Genomic DNA, 21,186 nt, shown 5'->3' on the forward strand with positions numbered 1-21,186 from the left:
CAGTTGATGGGCTCCATATTTCCGACTGGGGGAGGGGGGGTGCAGTCAGCTGCCGAGGCGGTGGGGGAGGGGCTTCTTTGGCTGAGCTCGGGAGCCCGCTGGTGCTCAGAGACTTGGCCGCCTGGGCGGTGGTTCCGTGAGGGAGCCGAGACCGCGGGTTTCAGGGCAGACTTTGGGGGCTTCAGACCAGAAAAGGAAAGGGATGCTGAGCCCCAGAGGGAGCTGCCTTAAGGCCCGATGTGGCCATGGCCGAACCCGGCTGCACCCCCATTGTCACTGATCTCCACTGTCCCCCAGGCCCTGTTCTCAGCGAGTCCCCGGGGACCGGCGGGTTCTGGCAGGTTCTCGGTGAGTCCCCGAGGCCGGCGGGTTCTGGCAGGTTCTCAGCGAGTCCCCGGGGACCGGCGGGTTCTGGCAGGTTCTCAGCGAGTCCCCGGGGACCGGCGGGTTCTGGCAGGTTCTCGGTGAGTCCCCGGGGACCGGTGGGTTCTGGCAGGTTCTCGGTGAGTCCCCGAGGCCGGCGGGTTCTGGCGGGTTCTCCGTGAGTCCCCGGGGGCCGGCGGGTTCTCGGCGAGTCCCCTCACTTTTGCCGCTCTGGAGGCAATGCCCACGGGTCCCAGGAGCAGCTGGGAGGGAGCCTCCCTCCTTCTCCTGGCTCTTCCCCTGGGACATTTGCGCCAGGGAAGTACCTGGGAGCCCGCTGGAGTCCGAGGCTCCGACAGGAGTCTGACCAAAAAGGAGCCGGGGAGCGAGCAGTCGGGGCCAAGCCGTGCTTGCTGAGCACCAGGCACCCGCTCCGTGGGGACCCCAGCCCCCCCCCCGGCAGCCCCTCCTCCCATGCGGCCCTTCTGTGGAGCGGGAGACTGACGGCAGGAGGGAGGGACCGACCTCCCAAGGCAGCCCCCCCACACCTCCTCCCCTCCCCCCCCACCCCGACACTCGGCCCTCGGGCGCCCAGGCCGGGGCGGTCGTGCTCTTTCTTTGCCTGACAGAGCTCCGGGCTCCGGGGGAAGGGGGGGAGCCCAAGCACCCGACGCCAAGTCAGAAAGAGCGTGTACCGCCAACGCGGAGCTCTCAGGGACCCACGGGAAAACGCGGCCGCGAGCCTCCACCTGGAGGCAGGAGAGAGGGTGGAGCCCGCAAAGAGCCCGGCCCAAGGCCCTGGCTCTGGCCACTCGGCCGGGGCCTCGAAAGGGCTTCCCTCGGGGTCTGTCTCCCCCTCTGTGAAAAGAGAAATGTGTGAGTGTGTGTGTGAGTGTGAGAGAGTGTGAGTGTATGTGAGTGTGTGTGTGTGTGAGTGTCTGAGTGTGAGTGTGTGTGTGTGAGAGTGAGTGTGTGAGTGAGTAATCAGGTGATGTATGTATTGCATGAATGCGCAAAGTAAAGACTAAATATATATACACACTGAGAGTATTAGGAGAGTGCATGTGCTCGTGTGTGTTGTGAGAAACACTGTGTGTGTGTGAGTATGTGAGAAGTATGAATGTGTGTGAGTGTGTGTGTGAGTGTGTGTATGTGTATGAGAGTGTGAGTGTGTGTGTGAGAGAGTGAGTGTGTGTGAGTGAGAAGTGTGAGTGTGTGTGAGAGTGTGTGTGTGAGACGTGTGTGAGTGTGTGATAAGTGTGAGTGTGTGAGACGTGTGTGTGTGTGTGAGTATGTGTGTGTGAGTGTGTGTATGTGTGTGTGAGTGTGTGTGTGTGTGTGAGAGTGTGAGTGTGTGTGGGGGAGAGTGTGAGTGTGTGTGTGAGTGTGTGTGTGAGTGAGAAGTGTGAGTGTGTGTGTGAGACGTGTGTGAGTGTGTGATAAGTGTGAGTGTGAGTGTGTGTGAGAGTGTGTGTGTGAGACGTGTGTGAGTGTGTGATAAGTGTGAGTGTGAGTGTGTGTGAGAGTGTGTGTGTGAGACGTGTGTGAGTGTGTGATAAGTGTGAGTGTGTGTGAGTGAGTGTGTGTGAGTGTCTGAGTGTGAGACGTGTGTGAGTGTGTGATAAGTGTGAGTGTGTGTGGGGGAGAGTGTGAGTGTGTGTGAGAGTATGTGTGTGTGAGTGTGTGTGTGAGAGTGTGTGTCTGTGTGTGTGAGAGTGTGAGTGTGTGTGAGACGTGTGTGAGTGTGTGATAAGTGTGAGTGTGTGTGAGTGAGTGTGAGAGAAGTGGGAGGATAATGAGCGTGCTCAGGTACGGGTGTGAGGGTGTAGGGAGTGTGTCTGGGATCGGATGCTCGTGTCTCGGTGTGATGAGAGCATGTGGGGAGTGTGTAGCGAGTGTGTGAGGGCGTGAGACACTGAGGGGGACTGCACAGAGTGGGGGGGCGGGGCGAGTGTGCAGTGGGCGCTTCAGTGACTGTTCTGTCTGACCACAGGCCCTCTTGCCCCACCCCCCACCCCCTCCCCCGCCCGCTGGCCCTGGGCACAGAAGCCCATGCGGCGCTCCCGGTGGTGGCCACGAGGGGGGGCTCTCCCGGCCTCTCCCAGAATTCCCCCAGTGCCGCAGAGTGGAGCCAAGTACAGATCCCAGCCTCTGGCTCTGACCGGCTCCGGGGAGCGCCCAGTGCCCTTGGCTGGAAGTGCTGGGCGGGCGGGAAGGGGAGGGGCTCCCAGCTCCCCCAGCCACCCACAGACCACGGGTGACTCACCCCCAGAGGGGGCGGGACAGAGGCTCCAACTCTGGAAACGCCTCCTTGCCGAGGGGGGAGAGGAGGCCTCCCTGAGGGCAGGGGAAGGGTCCCAGTCTGGGACACTGGGGGGGGGGGGGGGGGGCCTGAGGTCCGGAACTGGGATTGGAAGGATCAGGCGGCGGGGCAGGGACACAAGCCCGGGGGCCTCCCTCGCCTGAAGGTCGCTCTCCTCCTGAAAGAGGCTCGGAGCCCAAGGAGCATCGGGGGAGCCCCGGCCTCGGGCGGCGGCCGCCCCCCTCCCCATAACCAGGCTGGGCCCGTCCCGTGGTCTTCCTGGGGCCGCGGCCAGAACTCGGGCCCTGCTTCCGCTTCCCTCGTGGGGGGGGGGACAGAAACTAGCCCCCTCCCAGGTGAGGGAGTCTGAACCCCTGGGCGCTGGCTGGGAGGAAGGATCCCCAGAGAGAACGGGAGCCCGTGGGAACATGGGACATAGCTCAGTGACGGCCGGTGAACTGGCTGGAGCTGCATGGGATCAGCCCGAGGTTCAGGTTTTCTTCTGAGCCAGACCCGGTTCTTCCCGGCAACCGCCCCCTTTGCACCAGCTGAAACTGGGGGTGACTTCTGGTCTCCTAGGTCTTACCCCTCCCCCCAGGCCTAACAGAGGCTCCGACACAGAGCCGGGTCACCCCCAGGTGGCCTTTCCCGGGCCCAGCCAGTGAGGGCCGCGCCCCGGGAGCCCCGCCAGCTGTTTGCCCACCGGGCCGCCCTGTCTCTCAGCCCCACTCAGAGGCTCCTTCCGGAAGCCCCCCTGCCCCGTTTGTGGGGTACGGCACGGTGACCCCGGCGCTGGGGAACTGTCCGGGCTGAGCCCTCCCTGCTGAGACCATAAGGAGGCCAGGGACGGTGATACGTGGGAGCCAAGGTGGGCCCAAGGCTGGCCAAGCCCCGTTATGTGCCTGGCACTGGGGGCATCATTCTGGGCACTGGGGGCACCATGCTGGGCACAGGGGCACTGGGGGCACAAGTGCAACAAACAAAGGGATCCCTTCTTCCCAGGAGCCGCTTTATGGGAGAGCGAGCAAGCGCCTGTGAATATTTTTACCACATAAATATAAACCGAGAGACCCAAGGGCACCGCCCCAGGGCTGCTGGGACACAGGACCCAGGCCTAAAGGAAGAGAGGGTCCCAGGAAGCTGGGGCCGGCTGTGGGGGGCGGCCAGCAGGGACAGTGGGACGGGGAGGAGCAGAGAGAGCCCAGGGAGCTGGCTGGACGGGGCAGGGGGGGGGCAGGAGGATGGTCGGGAGCAGCTTGGCAAGGGCTTGAGAGCTTATATTGGACTCGTCGCTGGTACAGACTGCCTCCCCCCGCCCCCCCCTCGGCAGATCCGGGCCAGAGGAAAGTCACAGGGGCAGCAGCAGTGAGGGGGGAGGGGGAGGCAAGGACCTGTGAGGTTGGGGGGGGAGAGCAGCATTCTGCCCCCGGGGAGGGCCTGGCTGGACCGTGCTGTCTGCCCTGGACAGAGGGACGCTGGGAGGGAGGGACTCGAAGGGAGCAGGAGCCCTTAACGGAGGCGACGCCATCCAGTCTGGCAGGGACAGGAGGAGGTGACCCCGGCCCCGGGCCCAGGCCACCCCTCAGGAACTGCCATGAACCTTTTTCTTTTTCTTTTTCTTTTTCTTTTTCTCAGGAGGAGAATCCCTGTGCGGAGGAGCCTCCAAGATGTTCCAAAAGCTCTTCCCCGCGCTCCTGGTCTGGAGCCTCCTGGGCTCCCTCCATGCTCAGCAGCAGTCAGCGTTCTTCGAAGGCGGCCCCACGGACAGAGCCAGCAGCTGCCTAGGTACCAGCCCGGGCCCGGGAGCCCTGAGCCTCGGCCCCTCCTGCCCCGGCCCCTCCTGCCCCTCCTGCCCTGGCCCCTCCTGCCCCGGCCCCTCCTGCCCCGGCCCCTCCTGCCCCTCCTGCCCCTCCTGCCCCGGCCCCTCCTGCCTCGGCCCCTCCTGCCCCGGCCCCTCCTGCCCCGGCCCCTCCTGCCCCGGCCCCTCCTGCCCCGGCCCCACGGGTCTCCTGCTCACTCTTCCCATCCTTGACCCAAACCTAGAGAGTTTAGGAGGAGCATGTGGAGCCCGAGGGGCACGAGGGGCGTGGCCAAGGTCCCACACTAACAATCAGCAGGGCCAGGATCAAAGGCGCACTTCCTGGCCCTAAGCCCAGGCTCCTGCTAGCCGTGCAGGACTCCGGGCAAGTTCTTCAGCCTGGCAGTCCTCCAGCCCACAGGGCCAGGGAGCAAGCCCCGGTGCCCCCATGGTGCTGAGGGAAGTCTCTTCTGTCTCTCCCTCCTCCTCCTCCTCCTCTTCCTCTTTTTCCTTTCTCCTCCTCCTCCTTCTCCTCCTCCTCCTGTTCCTCTTTTTCCTTTCTCCTCCTCCTCTTTCTCCTCCTCCTTCTCCTCCTTTTCCTTTCTCCTTCTCCTCCTTTTCCTTTCTCCTCCCCCTCCTCCTTTTTCTGCACCTCCTCCCCTCCTTCTGTGTCTTTTCCTCGTCCCCCTTCTTGTGCTTCTTCCTCAGCTCATCTGGGCTGGGTGAGGTGCCCCAGAGGCCATGGGCCATGGGAGAGCCAGGATTCTCACCCAGTCCCAGGCCTCTGAGGCCGGGCTCCCCCCCGGCTGTCCCATGGGAGAAGGGCCACGAAGAGCCCGGCGCCTTTGGCCAAGGGTGTCCATGAAAGCATTGGCTTTATACCAAACATGTCACAGGCTAAGTCCGGGCAACCCCTGCAACCAAACGGGGGATCCCCGTCAGTCAGGGAGCGGAAAGCCAGCTCCCTCTGAGCGGTCCGCACCAGTCGCCACGCTAGATTGGAGCAGCCACATTGTGCATCATTGCTATTGGCAGCTCCCCTCGCACCCACTTCATGGCGATCACCAAATACTAAGGGATCCCGTGCCTTGGTCTGACGACCTCTGACAAGGGGTGTGGCCCAGCCCTACCTGGCTAAGAAGCTCCGCCCTACCACAGCCTCCAGGGGGCCATACCACCCTTGCTCGGAGATCTCCAGGGCCCCCCTCACCTGGGGCAGCTCCACATCCCCACCCTGCGTCAGGTGGCTCCGGGGGCTACCGTCACAGTGGCCATTTGCTTATTCTAGCTCTGGGAGGGAAACTGAGGCCCAGGGAGGACAAGGGACTTCATAGGATCCTATACTTAGAACTGGTAGAGACTATGAAGGTCGCATAATCCCATCTCTTCACCTAGCAGATGTGGAAGCTGAGGGCCACAAGTAGGTAGATTAAGGGACCCGCTATCTACCGATTAAATGACCTGCACACAAGTAGATTAATGAAGCAACTTGCACACAGTAGGTAAAGTGACATATACAGGTAGGTAGGCTAAGTGACTTGCACACAGTAGGTAGATTAAGAGACCTGCACACAGGTAGGCAGGCTAGGTGACTTGCACACAGTAGGTAGATTAAGAGACTTGCACACAGGTAGATAGACTAGGTGATAGACTAGGTGACCTGCACGTGGGTAAGTTAGCAGAGTAACTTGCATAGGTAGGTCAGACAGGCGGCCTGGCCAGCGGGGCAGTCGGGCCAGACCCGGCCCTCTGAGGTCAGAGCCAGGGCCCAGAGGAGACCGGTGGGCGAGAAGGGGCCGAGCGGCTTCCCCCGCTCCGGGTCCCCGACGGCCCCCCTTCCGTCCCGCGCAGAGGAGACGGACTGCCCCATCAACGTGTACTTCGTCCTGGACACCTCGGAGAGCGTGACCATGCAGTCGCCCATCGACAGCCTGCTGAGCCAGACGCAGCAGTTCCTGCTCCAGTTCACCAGCGAGCTGAAGAACCTCAAGTACCAGGGCCAGGTGGCCATCAGCTGGCACTACGGGGGCCTGCACTTCTCGGACGAGGTGGAGATCTTCAGCCCCCTGGGCAGCGACGAGGCCACCTTCAAGTCCAAGCTGCAGAAGATCCGCTCCTTCCGCCGGGGGACCTTCACCGACTGCGCCATCTCCAACATGACCCAGGAGATCACCAGGAACCCCAGCAAGGGCGTCAACTTCGCCATCGTGATCACCGACGGGCACGTCACCGGCAGCCCCTGCGGCGGGATCAAGCTGCAGGCCGAGAGGGCGCGCGACGCGGGCATCAAGCTCTTCGCCGTGGCCCTCAACCAGAACAAGAACGAGCACGGGCTGCGGGAGATCGCCAACCTGCCGCACGAGCTCTACCGCAACAACTACCTCACCATCAGGGAGGACTCCTCCATCGACCAGGACACCATCGACAGGATCATCCAGGTCATGGTAAGGGGGGTCCCGGGCGGGAGACGCAGGACGGAGGTGGGGGCTCCGTGACCCCGCCCAGAGACGGGGAGCCCGGCCCCGGCGTTCTGCCGGCGGGAATGCCGCGGAGCCCGGGCTGCTTGTCCCCCTCGGAGCCTCAGCGGCCCCGAGTCTCCGCGGCCACTGACCAGTTTTTCTTTCTCGTTTCCTTCCCGGCAGAAACATGAAGCGTATTCTGAGGTACGTGGCCTCCAGGGGGAGGGGGGAGGGGGGTGACCGGCACAGTGCAGGCTGGGGGGGGAGGGGAGGGCGCCCCCTCCTCGTCCTGACGGACGGTCTCTCCTGGTCCTTCCCAGTGCTACAAAGTGAGCTGCCTGCAGATCCCGGGCCCCGCCGGCCCCAAGGGCTACCGAGGACAGAAGGTGAGCCCCGCGCGGTCGGCCCAGCTCAGGAAGCGTTTCAGCTGCTCCTTCTGGTCAGGGACCCCCTCCCTCGCCCACCCCGCCCTCGGTGCAGACGGCTCCAAACAGACCCACCAGGGGAGGGGCTTCCTGGGGGAGGGGGCTCTCTGCTGGTGCTTGGGGGTGGGGGAGGGGGGCAGAGAAGGGGAGGGGAGCCTCCGGCCAAGTGCAGGCCCAGCGGCCTTCCGAGGGCGGCAGCCGGCCTGGTCTCCTCACTGCTCTTCCCGTGTTGTTTCCAGGGAGCCAAGGGGAACATGGGCGAGCCGGGCGAGCCTGGGCAGAAAGGGCGACAGGTGAGTGCGTGGCTTCCCCCTCCCGAGGGCCGGGGGGCCGGGGCGCTGCGGGCCCGGGGCATCCCCCACCTGCTCCTTCTCTTCTCTGCAGGGAGACCCCGGCATCGAGGGCCCCATCGGCTTCCCAGGCCCCAAGGTAAGCTCTCTGTGCGGGCGGGGGGGGGGGGGGGGAAGGGAGGGAGGGAGGAAGCCATCAAGGGCCGCTCTGCATCGGGGGAGCACTTGGACCGAATCCCGCCCGGCTGAGACCCGGGCTCTTGGACAAGCCCCCTGAGGCCGGACTCCGCTTCCTAACTGGCCTTGGGGGCCTCCCTCGGCCTGACCCAAAGCATGCTTCTGTCCCCACCGGCACCAGTCCCGGAGATCGGGGGGAGCCTCGGCTCTCCCTGGCAGAACTCTGCCCCATCGTGCCCCGGGATTCCTCCCCTTCGCAAATGGGAACGACCGCCTCCCCAGGCCTTGGCCAGCCCTCTGTGGGAACGCACATGGTCTCCTTCTCCTCTTTCCCTCTCCCTTTCTCTCCCTCCCCTTTCTTGGTCCTCCCCCTTTTTCCTCCTCCCCTTTCTCTCCCTCCCTTTTCTTGGTCCTCCCCCTTTTTCCTCCTCCCCTTTCTCTCCCTCCCCTTTCTTGGTCCTCCCCCTTTTTCCTCCTCCCCTTTCTCTCCCTCCCCTTTCTTGGTCCTCCCCCTTTTTCCTCCTCCCCTTTCTCTCCCTCCCCTTTCTTGGTCCTCCCCCTTTTTCCTCCTCCCCTTTCTCTCCCTCCCCTTTCTTGGTCCTCCCCCTTTTTCCTCCTCCCCTTTCTTGGTCCTCCCCCTTTTCCTCCTCTCCTTTCTTCCCCTCACTCTTCCTCCTCTTTTCCTTTTGCTCCTTCCCCTTCCTCCCTGCCCACCTCGCAGGCGGGGCCTCCCCTCGGCTCTTCTCCACTCCCCCACTCCCTTTGGGGGTTTTTAGCTAGTCCACAGAAAGCTGGGATTCTTTGTAACTCTCTGTCTCTTCTCCGCCTCTAGGGCGTCCCTGGTTTGAAGGGCGAGAAGGTAAGGTGTCTCTGGGCTGTCACTGGTGGGGGAGGGGGCTCCTTTTCAGGCAGAGCCTCCGAGGGCGGGGGAGCCCCTTTCCTTCAAACAGGGACATTTGGGCAAAGCTCTGCTCCTGAGGAGATCAGTGGGGGGTGAGATGGGGAGGAGTGAGCGGGGGGGCCCTGAGCATTTGGGGCCTTGTGAGGTACAGGGAAAGGACCTGGCTGTGGAGACGAAGGACCTGGCTTCAGGCCCCCCGCTATCACCCCCGGGTGCCAAAAGTTGGGGGGGCCTCCTCCCCGGATACCCGTCTCCTGCAGTGGGACGTGGGCAAGGGGGGTCGCGAGCTGTAGGTCTGCCTCCTGTGGACACCAGAGAGTGACCGGGCTGCGGGGCGCGAGCCGGCCTAACCATGTCCTTCTGTGCGCAGGGTGAATACGGCGGCGACGGGAGAAGGGTAAGTCGGCGCCCGTCCCCGCTGCGCCTTGGCCCAGGAATCGCCCACGACAACGGCCTAACCTCCTTTTCTTAATCCCAGGGAGCCATGGGGCTGGCCGGCAAGAACGGGACAGACGGACAGAAGGTAACGTGGCCGCGCTGGGAGCCAGACGGACCCCCCTGCTGCCCGCGGGACCTCCGCGGGACGGACGGCACAAATGGGGGGGGCCGGGCTCTGCCCAAGCGCCTTTGGACACACAGACTCTGGGGAAGAGCCCCGGGAGAGCCTGTGCCTAGGAGGACAAGCCCCACGGGGAGGGAGGCCCCCCGGGCCCCGGCCTCCTTCCGCCCCGCTGCCGGCCCCCGCCGGGCGATCCGCCTCCTCGCGAGACCAGAGTGTCTCTCGGTTCTCGGTCCCTCCCGCGGTAAGCTCGCCTCGGGTTTTGGAGGGGCCGCCATGTTCCTCTGGAAGCTGCTTGAGCCCAGCTGTGGGTGCCCCCGCCCCCCAAACACTGGAGGAAAGTTTGTCAGTGGTTTTTACGTTTCTTGGGACGAGTCTGTGACAGGGATTTAGAATAAGAAAATGGGGGTCCCCCTAATGTGGGCACATCCCCCTCTCTGGGCCTGTTTCCCCACCTATAGCATGGGCTGGTGGTTCTGATGACAATGGAGTTCCTTCCAGCTCTGACCTGGGGATGACCATCCGCTTGGACAAGTCTCTCTGGGTTTGTGCTCTAAAAGGCGGCTGAGGCCTGAGGAGGCCCGAGGAGGCCCAAGGAGGCCCCGAGACCCATAAAGGCCCAAGGAGGCCCGAGGAGGTCCCGAGACCCAAGGAGGCCCAAGGAGGCCCCGAGACCCACAAAGGCCCAAGGAGGCCCGAGGAGGTCCCGAGACCCAAGGAGGCCCAAGAAGGCCCCAAGGCCCAAGGAGGCTCAAGGAGGCCCCGAGGCCCAAGGAGGCCCCGAGACCCAAGGAGGCCCCAAGGCCCAAGAAAGCCCAAGGAGGCCCCGAGACCCAAGAAGGCCCCGAGACCCAAGGAGGCCCCAAGGCCCAAGAAGGCCCAAGGAGGCCCCGAGGCCCAAGGAGGCCCAAGGAGGCCCAGAAGCCCGAGGAGGCCCCGAGGCCCCGGCCCATGCCCACTCACAGGGCAGTTCTTCAGGCTGAGTTAGGCTCTGGAGCCTGTTTCATCCAAACGTTCACCAGGAGGCCACAAGCCAGAGGAAGCTACTGGGGGCTGATGGCCCACGGGAGCCGCAGGGGAGTCCGGGGGGCGGCGCTCTGGGGCCTCCACTGGCCAGTCCCACGGCCTCTCAGTGCCCCAGCGGCTCCTGAGACTCCAAGGTCAGGGGAGTCCCTGATCCGCGGGGACCCTTCACCCGCTACTTCCTCACTCTGCCTTCTTCCTGCTCTAGGGAAAGCGGGGACGCATCGGCCCCCCCGGCTGCAAAGGGGACCCCGGTGACCGGGTAAGCTTCTCTTCTGTTGCTCCCCATGACAGGGAGGCCACGCCCCAGAAGCCCAGGGCCCTTCCCCGGGGCACAGGGAAAGGCCCTCGGAGGCAGGGAGGCCGGAGCTATGCTGAAATGGGAAGGGAGAAGCCCCCACGGGCGTGGCCGGGCCCACGGGCAGCTCATGTGGCATCTCTGGGTCAGGGCCCCGGGCAGGGGCCCCCAAGCCCCTTAGGGCTGTGACCAGCAGAGGGCGGGGCCACACCCAGATAGCTGGAGGCCTCAAAGCTCTGAGAGGAGCCTCAGCCGAGGAAAGCAAAGCCCGAGGGGCCCAAACGGGGGCTTTGGGGGAAGGGGCCACGCTTTGTCTGCAGCCCACGGGAGGGGCCTGGAGCGCAGCCGCCGGAGCGCTGCCTCCCCCACCCCGCACTGGTTGGGGCTCAGGAGGGTTCTACCCCCCCCCACTGGCCGGGGCTCCTCATCCCTGACCGTGTCTTGCACAGGGCCTGGACGGTTACCCAGGAGAGGCCGGGAGCCCAGGAGAAAGGGGTGACCAGGGCAGCAAGGTAGGTGGCGTCCCCCAGCCCGAGCAGGCCGGGGGGGAGGGGGAAAGGGGGTGGGGCTCAAGCCTGGCCCCGGCCAAGGTTAGTGCCCTCCAACCCTGGCAGAAGCCCCGCCCCCGAGGCCTTTCTTCAGCGAGCCTTCCTGGGCCTGGCCGGGCTGAGGGCTGCAGCTGGAAGAGAAGCGAAGGCTGATGGGACTCGCCCCTCCCCCAGAACCCCAGCCTCCCAGCCTCCTGTTCCCCACCACGTCCTCCCCCCCTCCTGTCCAATCCCCCAGCCTCCCTGCCTCCCACTACCCTCCCTCCCCCTCCTGCCCATCCCCCGGGCTTCCCCCCCTTCTCTCCCCAGGGCTCCTCACTGATGTTCCTAAGGGCGGGCTCCCTGTGTGGTGGCGGCCCCGGGTCTCCAGGGCCCCCCCGGGCTCGTTGGGGGCCGGCTCTGAAGTCTGTCTTTGCCTCCAGGGAGATTCTGGCCGCCCGGGCCGCCGAGGCCCCCCAGGACCCGATGGAGAGAAAGGGAGCAAGGCAAGTACCGGGGGCTGTTGGGCGGGGCCCCACTAATGACACCCCCATGGGCATCTGCGGTTAACGGGGAACCCCAGAGCGGGTAGTCTGCAAAGGAAGGCCTGGGTTCTAGTCCTGCTCCCCCTTCAACTTGCTGTGTGATCCTGGGCAATCCCACCCCCCCCCCGGCCCTCTCGGAGCCTCCCAGGAAGGTGAACGCTCACACTTGGAGGCCAAGCTGGCCAAGCTCTCTGGGCTGCCCCTCCCCCACCGGCTCCCGGCACAGACTCCAGCAGCCCCCAGGGTCTGACCCGGTTTTCTCTCCCGGCAAAGGGTTACCAAGGCAACAACGGAGCCCCTGGAAGCCCAGGCGTGAAGGGAGCCAAGGGGGGGCCGGGACCCCGAGGACCTCGTGGAGAGCAGGTGGGCCCCGAGCAGCTCCGGGGGCTTCTCCCCCCAGAAGGCAGTCCTCCAGCACAGCCACGGCCTCCCTCTCCCCGCCAGTCTCGTTTCTCACAACTTCCCCCTGGTCCTCGGGCTGTTAGCCAGCTTCTCACCAGGCCACTGCCCCTTGTCCAGAGTGCTGGCCCTCTGCCCCATGCCGCCCCCTGCCCTGTGCCCAGTGCGGCCCACCTGTCCCGTGCCCTGAGTGCTGCCCCCTGCCCAGTGCTGCCCACCTGCCCCATGTCCGAAGTACTGCCCCTTGTCCAGAGTGCTGCCCCCCTGCCCAGTGCTGCCCACCTGTCCCATGCCCCAAGTGCTACCCCCCTGCCCAGTGCTGCTCACCTGCCCTGTGTCCGAAGTGCTGCCCCTTGTCCAGAGTGCTGCCCCCCTGCCCAGTGCTGCCCACCTGCCCCATGTCTGAAGTGCTGCCCCGTGTCCCGAGTGCTGTCCTCCCCTACTTTCCAGGCCCAGAGTCAGACCCCCTCCTCCAGGGGTCTCCCGCTCCCTCCTCAGGGACACCGAGTCCCCAGGCCCAATCTCAGGGAACGGAAGCCGCAGGGGACGGGGCTGCCCCCCTTGCCGCAGCTGCTGGCGTATAACCAGCACTCACTAAGCGCTGGGCGCCTGAGCCTCCAGAGAGCCCGGGAAGTACCGGCTGGCGCCGCATTGTGGCCCTGCACAGAGCTCAGAACCTTTGCACCCTGAGGGTGACAGGAGCTGCCCCCGCCCCGAGCTGACGGCCACGGCATCTGCCCCCCATCCCCCGAGGGCTCCCCAGGCCCACATCTGAGCTCTTGTGCCTCTGGAGCCATAACTAGGGTGGGCACATGGGGCCTTGTGCCAGGCGGACGATTTTGGAGGGGCCAAGAAGCCCCCTCAGCCCCCTCCCTTACTCCTCCCTCCCATCCCAGCCTCTGTGAGTCCTGCCCAGACGCCCCTCCTCCACATAGCCAGGTCCCAGGCTGCTGCCTGTGGTCGCTAGGAGGGGACCATCCCCTTCAATGGCATTTCTCTCTGCCAGGGCCGTAGAGGAGATCCAGGGGCCAAAGGTGGCCCAGGAGATGATGGGCCAAAGGGAGAAAAGGTGAGCGAGCCCGGGCACGGAGGGAAGGTCAGGGCCAGAGAACGGACCCTCAGCCCCCCCAATTCCCCCTCCAAGAGCCTCGGCCAAGTCCTTTGGGATTTGCATCACTGGCCCTTCCACTCCTCAGTTTCCCAGTCTGTAAAATGGAGCAAGTATGAAAGAGCACATGTGAGGTCTGTGTGCCTCGTTGTACCTCAGTTTCCTCATATGTCAGTGAGGGGCTGAGCTCTCCCACTGTGACTCTGTGACTCTGTGACTCAGGGAGGAAGAAGGGACTTCCAGGAGCTTCTTGGGGCCAGAGCCAGTCACTGGGGCCCAAGCCTGTCTCTGCCACATCCACTCTCACCTCCTCCTAAATGGGGCTGCGGTGGGGTCTCTCGGGGCCCCAGGGTGCCCTTTCAGCCCCCGCCCACGGAGGAAGCTGCCCCACCCCCACCCCCACCCACAGAGGAAACTTGGGCCCCTTGATTCTCCCGGGATTTGTGAGGGTCCAGCCAAGCCCCGGGCGCCCCTGGCCCTTCCCCAGCCTCAAGTGCCCTGCTCTTCTTCCCTGACAGGGAGACCCCGGCCCCGAGGGACCCAGAGGCCTGGCGGGAGAGATCGGGAACAAAGGCGCCAAGGTGAGTGGGCGGCCCCCGGGGGGCACAGCCCGCCCTCCCCACCCCAGCCCCTCCCATTTGAGTTGGTCCCACTGGCGGAACCGCTGTCCTTGTTGGGCAGGAGGGGCCAGGCCCTGGGCGGAGGGGTGGGACTGAGCCTGGGCCCGGAACCTGAATCAGCACCAGGGACACTTCCCTTTCTGCACAGGGAGACCGAGGCATGCCGGGACCCAGAGGACCTCAGGGCAGCCCTGGAGAGCCAGGGAAGCAGGTGAGTTTGGGGCAAGAGCCCGGCTTTGGGGGGTGAGACTCCCAGCCCCAGGAGTGCCCCCGGCCAAGTGGAGCCCCATAGCCAGCCCCCGGAAAGTGGGGGAGTTGGGGTGCCCGGAGGGATCTTTCCTCACCTCCAGCCCCTGAACTCCTCACATTGGGGCAGAGCTGCCTGCCCTTAACCCAGGCCAGCTGCCTCAGCTCAGGGGAGTCATGGAGAGACCCTCCCCTCCCCCAGGGGGCTCCCCGCCCAGCTAGAATAAGGGATCAGCACCGCGGACAGCGGTGTTCGGCTCAGGGGAGCCATAGAGAGACCCTCCCCTCCCCCAGGGGACTCCCCGCCCAGCTAGAATAAGGGATCAGCACCGCGGACAGCGGTGTCAGGCTCAGGGGAGCCATAGAGAGACCCTCCCCTCCCGCAGGGGGCTCCCCGCCCAGCTAGAATAAGGGATCAGCACCGCGGACAGCGGTGTCAGGCTCAGGGGAGCCATAGAGAGACCCTCCCCTCCCGCAGGGGGCTCCCCGCCCAGCTAGAATAAGGGATCAGCACCGCGGACAGCGGTGTTCGGCTCAGGGGAGCCATAGAGAGACCCTCCCCTCCCCCAGGGGGCTCCCCGCCCAGCTAGAATAAGGGATCAGCACCGCGGACAGCGGTGTTCGGCTCAGGGGAGCCATAGAGAGACCCTCCCCTCCCCCAGGGGGCTCCCTGCCCAGCTAGAATAAGGGATCAGCACCGTGGACAACGGCGCCGGCTCAGCGGCCTCCAAATGCTTATCCCCAAACACCTCCAGGAGCTGCCTCCCCCAGCCCCAGGCCCCGCGCACTCCTCAGGATGGGGAGGGCGGCCCTAGCAGAGCAGGGAGGGGTCAGCCCGTCGGGGCTCTAGCTCAGCCCGGGACCCACTGGAAGAACCAGCCAGCGAGAAGGGGCTCCTCACTTTCCACTTTCTCATCCTTTCCCTCAGGGATCCCGCGGAGACCCAGGGGATGTTGGTCCCAGAGGAGACTCAGGGCCTCCCGGACCCAAGGTAGGTGTGGACCCGGCCCAGCCTGTGGCTGCCCCTCAGTTGGGAGAGCTTGGGGTCAGGCTGGGGGCGCTGGGGCTTCTGAGGGCCGGAGGCAGAAAAGAGGGCCCTGGTTCCTCAGCTGTGAGCCAGGAAGCCACAGGATCAGCGCCACCCGCGGGAGGAAGTCCCCCGAGAGTCCCCAGCACACCCGCGGGAGGAAGCCCCCCCCAGAGTCCGCAGCACCACCCGCGGGAGGAAGCCCCCCGAAAGTCCCCAGCACCACCCGCGGGAGGAAGTCCCCCGAGAGTCCCCACCACACCCGCGGGAGGAAGCCCCCGAGAGTCCCCAGCACCACCCGCGGGAGGAAGCCCCCCCCTCCAGAGTCCCCACCACACCCGCGGGAGGAAGTCCCCCCCTCCAGAGTCCCCACCACACCCGCGGGAGGAAGCCCCCGAGAGTCCCCAGCACCACTCGCGGGAGGAAGCCCCCGAAAGTCCCCAGCACCACCAGCGGGAGGAAGCCCCCCCAGAGTCCGCAGCACCACCCGCGGGAGGAAGTCCCCCCCCCCCAGAGTCCCTAGCACACAGCTTTTACTTTGGATAGCACCCAAATAACAGGGCGCACCCTGGCTCGGTGGCTGGCCATCTCCCCTTTCTGGTGGGCTCCCTCTAAGAAGAGACCACTGGACTAACCGGCCTCCCTAGCCCCGCCTCCCCCCCCCACACACACACACATACACAAGACCATGTTCATCCTCTTCTGGCCTCGGGGCTGAGCCCGCCCAGAGAGAGGAGCCGCTATCTCCTCTCTCTGGGGAGCCGCTGTCCTTCTCTCCTCCTCCTCCTCCTAAAGACCCCGCCCCCCAGGGAAGCAGTTCTTGCGCGCTCTCCCAGGGGAGCTTGGGCCCCCCTCCTCTGCCCCCCCCGTGGATTGGCCACGGGCGGCCCGGCCTGACTCCCCCGTCCTCAAAGCCCCCCCCCCCCGCAACGTCACAGCGGCCACACGGGGCGAACACCCAAACTTTTCCTTCCCCTAGGGAGACCGGGGGCGACCCGGCTTCAGTTACCCCGGACCTCGAGGAGAGCCGGTGAGCGCTGGGTTGGCGAGAGAAAAACACCTCGCTGGGGGGAGAGGAAGGGGGGGCGGGGCTCAGCCGGGGCTCTCGGACCCAAGGGGCGGGGCATCGAGCGGGCCAGAGAGCGGGCGGCCCTGACACCCTCCTCCAAAGTGCGAAGCCCTGAGAACAAACCTCCCTGGGCCGGGTGGGGAAGGGCCCGAGATTGGGGAGGGGGGAGGGGAGGGGGGACCTGCAGGCCCAGCCCTCGGGCAATTCAGCCCCGATCCTCCTCGCAGCAGACACGAGGGAGGGAAGCCGCCAGGGCGGGGGGAGCCCTCCCGGTGGGAGGGAAGTCAGCAGTTACAGGGCGGCCGGGGCGGGTGGGACTCGTGGGGCCACAATACCCGGGTGGGAGAGCCTGGCCGTCTACACCAGCTGCACACTCCGGGAAGGGGGGGGAGTTAAGGAGGGAGGGAGGAAAGGAGGAAAAGGGGGAGGAAGGAAGGGAGGGAAGGAGTTAGGGAGGGAGGGAGAAAGGAGACAGGGAGGGAGGGAGCGAGGGCTTGAGGGCTGGCTGGGACAGAAGCGTGATCAAACCCCCGTCCCTGCTGCCTAAGGGGGGGAGGGGCGGCTGGCTCTGGGGGGGGTCTCCACAGAAGCTCTGTCCCCCAGCCCCCCAGAAGAGGGGGGTGTCTTTTCTTTCTGGCCGTCGTTCACTTGGTGTGTTAATTTCACAGGGAGAAAAAGGCGAGCCCGGCCCCCCCGGCCCCGAGGTACGGTGCCTTCCTTCTGTGCCTTGAGTTGGGAGGGTCTGGGGAGGGGTCTCTGAGCTCTCCCGGAGTGGGGCGGTCAGTCAGGAGCTCGGACCTTTGTCCCCCGCGTGGCCGGAGGCGTCATTTTTCTGAGCCTCAGTTTCCCCATCTGTACCTTGGGGATAACAGTGCCCGCACCAGCTCCATCCCAGGGAGGCCGTGCTGGCTGAGCCCGGAAGCGATCACAGGATCCGAGGGGGATGGAGCCCATGGGGAGGCGTCCATTTGTCGGGGCTTGGGCTGGTCTCCAGGCCGCGGGTGCTCATCTCTCCTGCCCGAGCTCAGGCTTCGCCCCTCCCTCTGGGCCTGGGGCCTCCCCCCCAGCGCCAGGGGCTTCCTGAGGCCCCCGGCCCCTCGGTCAGTCTCCCTGGGACCAGCAAACGGCTCTGACTCCCACACTCGCCGCCGAGTTCCGAGGGGCGCCCCGGTCCCCAGAACCGCGTTCTCTTGTACCCACAGGGCGCACGAGGTGACTTCGGCATCAAAGGAGCGCCCGGGAAGAAAGGAGAGAAAGGAGAGCCCGTGAGTCCGAAGCCCCCGGACCCAAAGCCCGCAGCCACACAACGGGGAAGGCCGGGAGGGCCCGCGTGGGGGAGGAGCCTCAGTCCTGGGTTCAGATCTCAGCTCGGACCCTCACCGAGCGGGCAGGGAAAAAGGCCTGCCCGGGTCCCGGTGGAGGCAGCAGATGGGCCAGGGCGGGAAGGTCTCGGCCGGCATGGCCGCGGGTGGCTGGTGCTGGCCCTCGGGCTCTGGCCTCCACCACCCCGGCCCCTGCCCTGTGACCCCCCACCTTGGGGGGGGGCCGCCCACCGGGATGGGGTGTTCCCGTGGCCACATCCGTCCCGGAGGAGTTGGCCTCCCTGCCTCCCTCAGTGCTCACTGAGCTCCCCCCGGGCCAGATTTCGGTGTTCTTTGCTGCCCACTCATTGGGACCTTTCCTTTACAGGCAGATCCCGGCCCCCCTGGAGAGCCTGGCCCCAGAGGCCCCAAAGGAGCCCCCGGCCCAGAGGTACTGCCCCCCCATGCCGGCCCCAAGAGTCTGCAGGCCCCCGGCCCCCCAGCGGGCCAGCGCCGTGTCCCCCAGCCCCCAGCCTCGGCCCCTGTGCAGAGGAGGCTGCTGGGCCCCCCCGAGCTGCCGGCAAAGACCCTAATCCCAGACTTCTTCCTCCCCTAGGGTGAACCTGGTCCCCCTGGAGACCCCGGCCTGACGGTATGTGAACCTAAGGTGGAAGGGAGGGGCTTGGTCCCAACATCCCCTCCTCGGGAGGGCGGGGGAGGGGGACCAAAGGGCCTGGCTCTGAGGCCATTGTCCTGGGAAGGCCTCTCCTCCTGTGGGGCGGGGGAGTCCCCTTTAGTCCCCAGCCGATGCCTTGGCTTGGGGGGGAGCAGCTGGAGGCTCGGTGCCCTCTCGATGCCACCCATGAGGAGTCTTGATGCCCTTTCAATGCCACCCATGAGGAGGCTCGGTGCCCTCTCGATGCCACCCATGAGGAGGCTCAGTGCCCTCTCGATGCCACCCATGAGGAGGCTCTGTGCCCTCTCGATGCCACCCATGAGGAGGCTCGGTGCCCTCTCGATGCCACCCATGAGGAGGCTCGGTGCCCTCTCGATGCCACCCATGAGGAGGCTCGGTGCCCTCCGTGTGGAGGCTCGATGCCGCCTGAGAGGAGGCTGACTCGACCTTTGCTCTTTGCCAGGAGTGTGACGTCATGACCTACGTGAGGGAGACCTGCGGATGCTGCGGTGAGTCTGGCACCTTTCCTCCCAGCCTCCTTTGGGCAGACCTGACTGGCACTGCCCGGGCACTGGGCGCCTCCTGGCAATGAGCCCGGGGCGGGGTTCAGTTCCACAGCCGGCGTTCGTTAGGCGCCAGCTCAGAGGCAGACGAGAAAGGCAGGGGAGCGCGGTGGGTAGGGGCTGGCCACGGGGTCTGGAAGGGATCCTCTCAGCGGCCGGGGGACCCCGAGCAGGACGGACCTCCTGGGGCTCCCCAAGGCTGCATCGGCCCCCTGGGAAATCGCTGCCCGGAGGAAATGGTCACGGGTCGCTGCCGGGACCGAAATAAACTTGGAGTATTTAGTCCCAAGTGGGCGACAGGACAGGGGGGAACCAGAGCGGGACCGGGCAGAGGATGGGGGGGCAGAGACGGCCCTTCCTTGACCCAACCCTGGGCACGAGCTGGGCTGCCCATCATCATCGGCAACTGCCCTCTGACCTCTCCCTTCCCCCTGACTGGGGGTCGGGCCCAGCCTTCAGGTGTCCCCCAGAGCCCAGGGCAGGGGCGGGAGCAGGAGCCGCCCCCTCGGCGCCCGCCGCTGACCCTGGACCCCTTCTCCCTCCCCCTTCCCCCTTCCCTGCCTCGGTTTCCCTCCCCAGACTGCGTGAAACACTGCGGAGCCCTGGACATCATCTTTGTCATCGACAGCTCGGAGAGCATCGGCTACACGAACTTCTCGCTGGAGAAGAACTTTGTCATCAACGTGGTCAACAGGCTGGGCTCCATCACCAAGGACCCCAACTCCGACACAGGTCAGCCTCCCTCCCTGGGTGTGGACGCCCCCCTGGGGCTCCCCCCGACGCAGGTCAGCCTCCCTCCCCGGGTGTGGACGCCCCCCTGGGGCTCCCCCCGACGCAGGTCAGCCTCCCTCCCCGGGTGTGGACGCCCCCCTGGGACTCCCTCCAGACGCCCCCCTGGGGCTCCCCCGACGCAGGTCAGCCTCCCTCTCCGGGTGTGGACGCCCTCACTGCTCCCAGAGCTTGCAGGGCCCCGAGAGCCCCAGGGGCCGGACGATGGGGGTCGGGGAGCCCCGCCCCCCCAGGGGAAGGGCCGCCCCCAGCCTGCGCTCTCGCCCCCGCAGGGACGCGCATCGGGGTGGTCCAGTACAGCCACGACGGCACCTTCGAGGCCATCAAGCTGGACGACGAGCGCATCACCAGCCTGTCCCAGTTCAAGGAGGAGGTGAAGAAGCTGGAGTGGATCGCGGGGGGCACGTGGACGCCCTCGGCCCTGAACTACACCTACAACGAGCTCATCAAGGGCGGCCGGCGCAAGAAGACCAAGGTGTTTGCGGTGGTCATCACGGACGGGCGCCACGACCCCCGCGACGACGAGCAGTCGCTGACCGCGCTGTGCAACACGGTGGAGAACGTCGTGGTCACCGCCATCGGCATCGGGGACATGTTCAACGAGCAGCACGAGAGCGAGAGCCTCCGCTCCATCGCCTGCAACCAGAAGGGCCAAGTGCGCAACATGACGCTCTTCTCCGACCTGGTGGCCGAGAAGTTCATAGACGAGATGGAGACCTTCCTGTGCCCAGGTCGGTGCCCCGGGGCTCTGCTCCCGGCGGGGAGGGGCCGTCCCCAGAAGAAGGATGCAGCCCCCAGCCCCGGAGACCGAGCGGGGGGGAGGGTCTTGTGCCCTGAGACTTAGGGGAGACTGAACCCAGAACCCCTGGGCTGGCCCGCGGCCCGGCCGCCCCCCGACGTGATGAGGGCCCCCGTAGCCGCCCGGCCCCGTAGCCGCGATGGGCCTCGTGGGCAGACCAAGAAGCCGACATCATGGCCAGTCAGGGTCTGAGGCGGGATTCTCACTCGGGACTTTCCCATCCTAACGTTCCGTCCGCTACAGCGAGGGGAACATCACCCCCCTCCCCCCGTGTCCAGGAGCCCGGGACCACCCACACCCGGGGCTCAGGGGGGTCCAGAACAAGCGAGCTCGGCCCCGGCTTCCCCTGGTGCTCCCCTGGTGGGGGGTGGAAGGAGGGGCAGAAAAAGCAGAGTTAGCGGGGCTCACGGGCGGGGCACCGGCCGCCAAGGCCTTCGTCTGCCCCTCTGCAGCCGTGCCCTGGTTAGGTAAACATGCAGGCTCCTCCCCTCCGGGCCTCTGTGTCCCCGCCTGGGAAAGGAGAGCTCGCGCTCCCAAGGTTCCTCTGGCCCCAAACCTACGACCCCCGCGGATGGGTGAGAAAGCCCCCGCCCGGGCACGAGCCGGAGAAGGGCCCTCCTCATCACGCGCTTTTTGCTCTTCCAGATCCCCAGATCGTCTGCCCTGATCTCCCCTGCCAGACAGGTAATGCCGGGGCGCCTCGCCCTCCCTCCGTCCCTCTGTCCCTCCATCCCCCCGTCCCTCTGTCCCTCTGTCCCCCCGTCTCTCTGTCCTCCTGTCCCTCTGTCCTTCCATCCCTCTGTCCCTCTGTCCCCCGTCCCTCTGTCCGTCTGTCTCCACACGCACAGTCTCTCTGGAGCGAAGGGGAGGTGCCGACTGGCTCACGTGACCGTAGTTCGTGGCCGTCTCGTCCCGTTTGCTC

At 65.9% G+C, this 21,186-nt stretch overlaps 1 protein-coding gene across 2 annotated transcripts in view; it reads left to right on the forward strand.

The window, feature by feature from the left end:
• The window catches only part of COL6A2 (collagen type VI alpha 2 chain), a 31,340-nt gene that overhangs the window by 1,578 nt on the left and 8,576 nt on the right, over positions 1 to 21,186 (forward strand). For both annotated transcript variants that reach the window (XM_051998309.1, XM_051998308.1), the window contains exons 2-27: positions 4,301 to 4,450; positions 6,315 to 6,907; positions 7,106 to 7,126; positions 7,243 to 7,308; positions 7,587 to 7,640; positions 7,732 to 7,776; positions 8,647 to 8,673; positions 9,086 to 9,112; positions 9,194 to 9,238; positions 10,506 to 10,559; positions 11,045 to 11,107; positions 11,566 to 11,628; positions 11,941 to 12,030; positions 13,073 to 13,135; positions 13,693 to 13,755; positions 13,943 to 14,005; positions 14,969 to 15,031; positions 16,047 to 16,097; positions 16,805 to 16,840; positions 17,339 to 17,401; positions 17,826 to 17,888; positions 18,054 to 18,089; positions 18,577 to 18,622; positions 19,256 to 19,408; positions 19,738 to 20,196; positions 20,910 to 20,948. In XM_051998309.1, the coding sequence (XP_051854269.1) occupies positions 4,301 to 4,450; positions 6,315 to 6,907; positions 7,106 to 7,126; positions 7,243 to 7,308; positions 7,587 to 7,640; positions 7,732 to 7,776; positions 8,647 to 8,673; positions 9,086 to 9,112; positions 9,194 to 9,238; positions 10,506 to 10,559; positions 11,045 to 11,107; positions 11,566 to 11,628; positions 11,941 to 12,030; positions 13,073 to 13,135; positions 13,693 to 13,755; positions 13,943 to 14,005; positions 14,969 to 15,031; positions 16,047 to 16,097; positions 16,805 to 16,840; positions 17,339 to 17,401; positions 17,826 to 17,888; positions 18,054 to 18,089; positions 18,577 to 18,622; positions 19,256 to 19,408; positions 19,738 to 20,196; positions 20,910 to 20,948 (2,496 nt within the window). The remainder of the gene's footprint in view (positions 1 to 4,300; positions 4,451 to 6,314; positions 6,908 to 7,105; positions 7,127 to 7,242; positions 7,309 to 7,586; positions 7,641 to 7,731; positions 7,777 to 8,646; positions 8,674 to 9,085; positions 9,113 to 9,193; positions 9,239 to 10,505; positions 10,560 to 11,044; positions 11,108 to 11,565; positions 11,629 to 11,940; positions 12,031 to 13,072; positions 13,136 to 13,692; positions 13,756 to 13,942; positions 14,006 to 14,968; positions 15,032 to 16,046; positions 16,098 to 16,804; positions 16,841 to 17,338; positions 17,402 to 17,825; positions 17,889 to 18,053; positions 18,090 to 18,576; positions 18,623 to 19,255; positions 19,409 to 19,737; positions 20,197 to 20,909; positions 20,949 to 21,186) is intronic.

This window comes from Antechinus flavipes, chromosome 4 (assembly GCF_016432865.1).
Source record: "Antechinus flavipes isolate AdamAnt ecotype Samford, QLD, Australia chromosome 4, AdamAnt_v2, whole genome shotgun sequence".
Taxonomy (NCBI): domain Eukaryota; kingdom Metazoa; phylum Chordata; class Mammalia; order Dasyuromorphia; family Dasyuridae; genus Antechinus; species Antechinus flavipes.